General features: G+C 30.2%; 1 protein-coding gene across 1 annotated transcript; it reads left to right on the forward strand.

Annotated features, from left to right (window-relative positions):
- Positions 1–592, forward strand: LOC126670220 (uncharacterized). Its single transcript, XM_050363899.1, has one exon. The coding sequence runs from the start codon at positions 198–200 to the stop codon at positions 477–479; it is 282 nt and encodes a 93-aa protein (XP_050219856.1). The 5' UTR covers positions 1–197; the 3' UTR covers positions 480–592.
- Positions 593–7,847: the final 7,255 nt, after the last annotated feature.

Consider the following 7,847-nt stretch of genomic DNA (forward strand, 5'->3'; position numbering starts at 1 on the left):
CAGATTCTATGAAACAACTTAGAAAAACAGCAGGATAGTTCGAGCTTAATTATCCAAATACCATGGCCTACCTTAAACTGCCTCTGGTTTTCTCACCACCCTTTTTCCTATAAATACCACCCACAGCCTCAATCATCTTCTTCAACTCAAAATCAAAATCTCATTAACTCAAAACACAGAGAAACAAAAAGAAAAAAATGAATGTAACAAGAAAAGCTTGGATGGTGGCAGCAAGTATCGGAGCAGTAGAGGCATTAAAAGACCAAGGCATTTGCAGGTGGAATTACACTCTTAGGTCAGTTCAACAACATGCCAAGAACAATCTTAGATCTTTTTCTTCTGCTGCTTCTTCATCATCATCAGCTGCTAATGCTGTGTCTAATGAGATTAGTAATGCCATGTTGAAGAAGAAAGAAGAAGCTTGCATGGAGAAAGTTATGGGTTTGAGCTGTTTCGGACCTTCTACTGTTAGATTTTAATGAAATGGTTTGTTTGAGTTTGTATAGCTAATGAGAAATCAAATTTTGATCATGATCCTTTCTAGTGTGGTAAAATTGAAATGCGGGCTTCTGCTGTCCTGTATGAAACTTTACATTTCTGCTCTATATTTAATTTACTAGTATTATTAAAAATAGGCCTAATTATTTAAAAAACTCTCACCTTGTAATACCATGACTTAGAAAAAAGTTCATTTGTACTCTTTTTTGATTTTTCATTTTCAATTCTACCCTAAAGCACTAAATTGAATTTTTTTATTTAGAAAAAGCTTAAAATAATCGTTCATTTTTTTAACTTATTTGTATTTTTTCAAATAAAAAAAAGATGATATAACCCTTCTATTTAATTATTTTTAATGTTTTCATCCTTTAATTAATTAAGTTGCCAAAAAATAAAATTTTGGGGTACAATTGAAAACGAAAAATCAGAAAAAAGGTACAAATGAACTTTTTTCTAAGTCAGGGTATAAACGAAAAATTGTTTTAAGGTGGGATTTTTTTAAATAATTAAACCTTAAAAATATTGTTTTCGATTTAATGTTTTTCTTCAAAATCTTGTTTCACAGAATCACGGCCATGTTCATTTGTAAAAAGAAAGTCTTAACTAGAAAATAGATTTTTCTTTGAGGCAAAACAAATTCGAATGCGGAAAGTCCAATCGTTTAAACAATATTAAAAGAAACTAAAGTATCATTTAGGTAATTGCTTGAAAACAAACAAATTTCCAATTTGTTTCTGTTTTGATAGTGAGAATCGAGGCTATGGATAGGGCGGACTATTCGAGCTTTACGAAGCTTTGAAGTCTGCATATTCAGTTTCTTACATGAACAAGTATTCATATCCATTCGTATTCGTTTGAGCTTTAGAGTGGGTGTTCATGTCTAGTTAATTTTAAATTTATAAAGTTTATATTCGGCTCGTGTTAACTCATGTTCATTCGTTTAGATAGAAACAAACTTGGTTCGAGCTTGTTTATTTCCGTGCTAAACAACGGAACTCGAACCAAGCTCGTTTAGTACTTAAACAAACCATCACAAACCAAACTGGTTTATCATTTAAATGAACAAGTATGAGTAGAGCTAATTCGTTAATGTATAATTGATTATATATGCAAGATAGTTTACAAACTCCTTGTTGAGTTTATATAGGAATCGGTTCACATGTTTACATACGAGCCTTTTGTAAATTATAAAACAAGTTCATATATGAGCTATCTATGAATTTAAACGTGAAAACCAATTTGTTCAAGCTCAACTCGTTAAAATAGATAAACATAAAATTAAATTTGAATTCGATTCGATTAGTTTAGAATACAAACCAAACCGGATATTGAGCCGCTCGTGAATAGTTCATTTCGGTTACAGCTCTAATTAGAGAGGAGCACACCCATAAAAATGAAATAATTAAATTGAAAATAGGTTTTCTGGAGTAAATTAAATTGAAAATACACTTTTGACTTTAAATGATTCACAAAAATACATTTTATCTTAATTTCTGAGTTAAGTTGTAGGGTTTAAGGGTTAGGGGTGGTCGGAGTTGGTGACTGGAGGTGTGTGATTGGCGGTAATCGGCAATGCCAGCGGGGCCGATGGTGGTGGTGGATGGAGAGAAATAGTGTATGATAAATGGGATATTAGACACCCTAGATCATTGAAGTTATCTGTTATTACAGAAAGGGTATTAAACTTCATTTCGTTACAAAAAGGTCACTGAGTTACACTTCTATTACAATGGGAGGTCACTGCGACGGATTCGGTCAAATTTTGTTACAAAAAGGTCACTAAACTTATCGTGAATTACAAAAAGGTCACTGAGTTATATTCCTTTTTGTAATTCCGGCTTGCCACATAAGCAAAAACGGTGCGTTTAAATGTCAAAACGGCGCGTTTTATGTAAGTGACATCTCGTTGTAACAAAAGGTATAGTTTAGTGACTTTTTTGTAACAAAATAAAGTTTAGTACCCTTTCTGTAGTAACAAATAAGTTCAGTGACTTGGAGTGTTTAATATCCATGATAAATGTATATAAGTGTTCAGAACTAATAAAATGTTGGCACATGTCAATGTACTATAAAATTGGTTATAGACAAATAATTGTAGTATTAGTGAATGTGTAAAAAGAGAAATTTTATAAAATAATAAAAAAAAAGAGAAATTTCATAAAATAAAAAAAAAGAATAAAAAGAGAAATTTTATAAAATAAAAAAAAAATTAATCAGACCGAAATAAACCGATGATGGTCGAAGGCAGATGCAGGTGCTGGGGCACGGGGGGTGGTCAATCACACGATTGGTATAATCAATAATGATAATTAAATTAAATAGAATAGTTTACATTTGAAAAGTTTTTTTTGAAAATATTCTCTTGTTAGTATTATTTATATAAAAAAGTAGTAAATTGGTATCTGATTACTAAACACCGTCCCTTTTTACTACGCACCGCCCCCAAACATCACCTTTTTGCCCTTTTTTTTTAATTCTAAAACTCATATTCAAATCCTTTCAACTCACATTTTAACATGAAGAACGGATAACGAAAATTTTGTTTAATTTTATTTAATTTCAAAAATTTATTTCAAATTAATTTCATTTAATTTGAAAAGTGTTTTTCGTTTAATTTCAGAAAAAATTTGTTTAATTTTAAAAACAAAATTGTTTAATTTCAAAAATGTCTTTCATTTAATTTCTAAATTTTTTTGTTTAATTTTAAAATTTCGTTTAATTATCAAAAATATTTTTTGTTTATATTTTAAAAAAAATCAATAATTTTTTAAAAAAAATATTATAGGGACGTTTTCATTTGACATTCCAAAAACGTCTCCCCCCTCTGGAGAGATGTCAAATGAAAACATCCCTATAAAAAGGGCAAAAAGGTAAAAAGAAGGGGCAGTACTTAGTAATTAGGGGCGGTATTTAGTAAAACTCATTGGTATTTTTGAGAATTTCTTTTTGATATTTGTTAATTAATCCCTAATTTAATTACATATCTGATGCATACGCCTCCGATTCCATTTTAAACCGCTGATATAATGGGTTTGAGTTTCCGATAGAAAATCATATTGGCTTTTATAACTTAAATTTTTAAAAGGATTAATGTCATAAAAATTCACCAACTTTACACGTTTTCTCATTTTAATCACGCAGTTTAAATTTTCTCATTTTCATGCACGAACTAACACTTTTTCTCAAATTCATGCACGGAGTGAGGTGTCACAGCTCCATTGGTGTATTTTTCTGAGGTGGGGGTTATTTTCCACCAATGAATATGTGTGACCTCAGCACTGTGCATGAATCTGAGAAAAAGTGATAGTTCGTACATGTAAATGAGAAAATTTAAGCTGCGTGATTAAATTGAGAAAACGTGTAAAGTTCATGATTTTTTTTGACATTAACCCTTTTTAAAATTGTCAATTTTAAGTTTTTAAATTTTTATTTTTGATTATAGTCATTTATTCACATTATAATGAAATTATAACGTTCAAATATGTTTTTTTTTTATATTGCCTCATATTGTTCAATTTTCTTTTTTATACCATCAAAAATTTCAAATATGAAGTAATATAAAGACTATCTTTAATTATTTTTCACATCAATTTAAAAAAATAGATTTAAAATTTAAAATTAATAAATAAACTAAAATTAAAGATTTTAAAAGTTAGGATATTAAAAAAGAAAATTAAAATATTTTTCAATAAGTAAGTTAAAAATATGGCCAAATACACGGATTTAACCCTCTCGTTTGAGTCAGTTTTAAATTTGGACCCTAATAATTTTTTTTATTCGATAGAGATATTTAAAGTTATAAAATAATTTCACATCAGACCCTCTGAACCTAAAATTCCACGTGTTCGTCAGTGACTAGCCAACTTAGTGCTCACGTATTACGTTTGATGGTTCACATTTTCCAATCATTAACAAACATGTGGCATTTTAGATTCGGAGGGTCCAATTTAAAAAAAATACAACGTTAGATACCTTCATTGAAAAAGAGTTCATTAAAATTCAAATTTGAAACCAAACCAAATTAAACGTGAGGTTCAGTATGTACATTTATGCACCGTTTGGATTGAAGGATTTTGAAATCGATGGATTTAACAAAATTAATGGATTTAAAATTGAGAAAATGTCACCATATACCCCAAAAATTAGAAATATTATGTTAGTGACCAACATAATATTTTTGGCAAAAATCCCCTTTTTTTAATTGTTCCTTTTCAGCTTTACCCCTTTCAATTACAAGTTACTAAATTAACCCTATCCTATTGTTAGTATGGATGTGGTTGATTGCTGACCAAATCGTTGGTGGTTGGCTCGATGGTGGCAATGGTGGCTTAGCTAAATCTCTTAGACTAATAGATAGGGGGCAGAGCAGATATAGGGCTAATCGTATTTCTTTGGTCTCTTTTTCCTTTTTACTGCTGTTTTGCATCGCAGCAAGATCTACTTTTGACGATCTCCGATCATCACGACGGAGCTTGCGGCGGTGAAAAATTGGAAAGAGAAAATTTGGAGAAGAGTTTGTTTTCACATCTGATATTTCCGGCACAGTTTTGAATTCATATATCTCTGATGACGGAAATGATGTTGTATTTGTTGTTTTTGCTGAATAGATTATGTGATGCCAATCTAATTGGCTTGCTAGCAAAAGTAGTATGAGTTGATTTAGGTTATCGTTCATCTTTTTTTTGATAATACGGAGGTGTTGAATAATTAATTATTCTGATTTTGCTGTTACAAAAGTATCCTTCACCAGCTCTGAGTTTGGAATAGCAAACTCAAACTTCTCTTCTTTTTCAATTTCTTCTTCTGTAGTCTTTTTCTCGCCTAATTTCATAATTTCTTGTTCTTCTTCTATCAGTGGATTTGGATTTTTACACACAAAAGTCAAATTAAAAGAGGATTGATGGCGGCTAAATAGAAGCCATTTATAATTTGTGTTTAATTTGTTTCAATTCATAAACTGATGAAGGCTAATCATGAGCCAAATTAAGATAGTTTGAAAGCCTCATTTGATGACAGTAGGTGGAAAATGTTAGAGCCTAACTTATATTATATAAATTAACAGTTGGAATTTGCTTGATTTGTACATACCTCTTTTGTAGCGAAGAAGAGAGGGGTGCAGTACTTCTTTAGCCAGTTAGGTATAAGGACATATTTACATAATAGTTAAAGAGAGAAATATAGAAGAGAATTGAAGGAATTAGAACAAGAAAAGTAATCAATGCATAAATAGAAATAATTGTATTTATAATCATTTATTAGTCTAATATCAACCTTAATACAATTTTAATAGAACTTATTGTACAACTTTTTATAATTTTAACTAACATTTATATGTATAGATTTTAAAATATAGTTTTTTTATAAGAATCGAATAACTCTTTTAGTTGAAATGTATTTGACAGTTTATAAAACCGGAAATCAACCTTATGTGAACCCGATGTGAACCTATGTCAGTTGAACTATCTCAATTCATTTTTTTATTAAAATTTGTCTTAGACCTCTTTACAATTTTAAATGACATTTTATATAAAGAGAATTTTGAAATTTAATGTAATCACAAATTGAATATCTTTTTTAAGTGAAATATATTTAACAGTTCATAAAACTGAAAATCTACCTGATGTGAACCTATATCAACTGAACTACGTTAATTCAATTTCTAATAAAATTTATCTTGCTACTGTTATAATTTTAAATGACATTTTATATAGAGACTTTTTTTGAGATTTTTGTTTATAAAAATTGAATATCTATTTTAAGTGAAATTATTTGACAGTTTATAAAACTAGAAATCAACTTGATGTGAACCGGATATGAACATATATCAAATGAACTATCTTAATTTCAATTTTTAATAAAATTTATTTTGTTGCTCTTTATAATCTTAAATGATATTTTGTATAGAGAGAATTTTAATATTTAGTGTAATATACAAATTGAATATCTCTATTAAATGAAATGTATCTTACAGTTTGTAAAACTAAAAATCAACCTGATGTGAACCGGATGTGAACCTATATCAACTGAACTACCTTAATTTAATTTTTAATAAAATTTGATATTATTCTTTACAATCTTAACTGATATTTTATATAGAGAGAATTTTAAAATTTAGTGTAATATTAAGTGAAATGTATTGGACAGTCTATAAAACCAAAAATCAACCTGATGTGGACCGGATATGAACCTATATCGACTGAATTATCTTAATTCAATTTTTAATAAATTTTTTTTTTACAATCTCCAGGGCTCCTTCTTGGCAATCATTTTAATTTCAATTGTTTGTTTCACAAATTGGATAATTTTTTTCTTATCAAAATAAATAAAAATATACTATTTAGTAATCGTAAACTTGAAATCAATATTAAACAACTTGAATTTCAACAACATTGCTGCAACCAATTCTACTACTCTTTTCCTTTTGATCTCAGCACCAATTTGTTCAATAATTTAATGCGCCCTTTAGGTGTACATGGAACAAACAAAAGATTCACAAGCTTTTTTCTTGCTATGTACATAAGTAGCAGAATCTTTCCTAAGAATAACAGCCAAACAACACCAATTTCATCCTTCATCCAACTAAGACATTAATCAACTTCATGTCTCCTACAAAATAATAATCAACTTCTGTACTATTGAAGCACACACCTAAAAAAGGTCAAATCAACTTCTCTACTACTAAAACCAAGTCTACAACAGTCGACCGCGAAAATGCCCATTGAAACATCTAATTTCAGCTCCGGCCATCATCTGTCTGATAGAATTAAACTCTACATTGTAGGTAAAATACTTTAAAACAACTATTTCAACTCTTCAATTAGGTGGTCCAGACTCTTTATTAGCCACTCTTTCCAAATAAGCCACTTCAGACTCTATCTTCAACTACTGTGACCCAAAAACTTTTTTCGTCCTCCTTTCTTTTTTTCCATTGGCCGCCTTCCTTCTACCAGTACCAGGTTACTATTGCTGCTCCTCCAAATAAGAATTTAGATAGCTGACATCCAAAAAAAAGGAAAGAAAATCGTTTGAACTTTAATTATAGAGATCATCAATCCTTAAGGAGTTTAAACAAAAACAATTACAAAAGTCCCAGAATACATCACCTTAAATCAGCAACGCATCTCAATTCAAAACAAACCCCACAGATCTGTCCTCTTTAGAACAATGCTTCGCTCAGTCCTATTGTCGCCATTCCGTAACTCGCACTATTTAAGCTGCCGTAGCTGCATCCTCCGCCGACGGCGCGTCTCGTGGGTCGGATGGTGCGCAGTGGACAGATCGCCATTCAGAGAGTGATGATGACGGTGGTGGTGGTTGTCCGGTTGTTGTGGGAGAGTGTGAGGTGGCCG

The sequence above is a fragment of the Mercurialis annua genome, linkage group LG2 (genome assembly GCF_937616625.2).
Source record: "Mercurialis annua linkage group LG2, ddMerAnnu1.2, whole genome shotgun sequence".
Taxonomy (NCBI): Eukaryota; Viridiplantae; Streptophyta; class Magnoliopsida; order Malpighiales; family Euphorbiaceae; genus Mercurialis; species Mercurialis annua.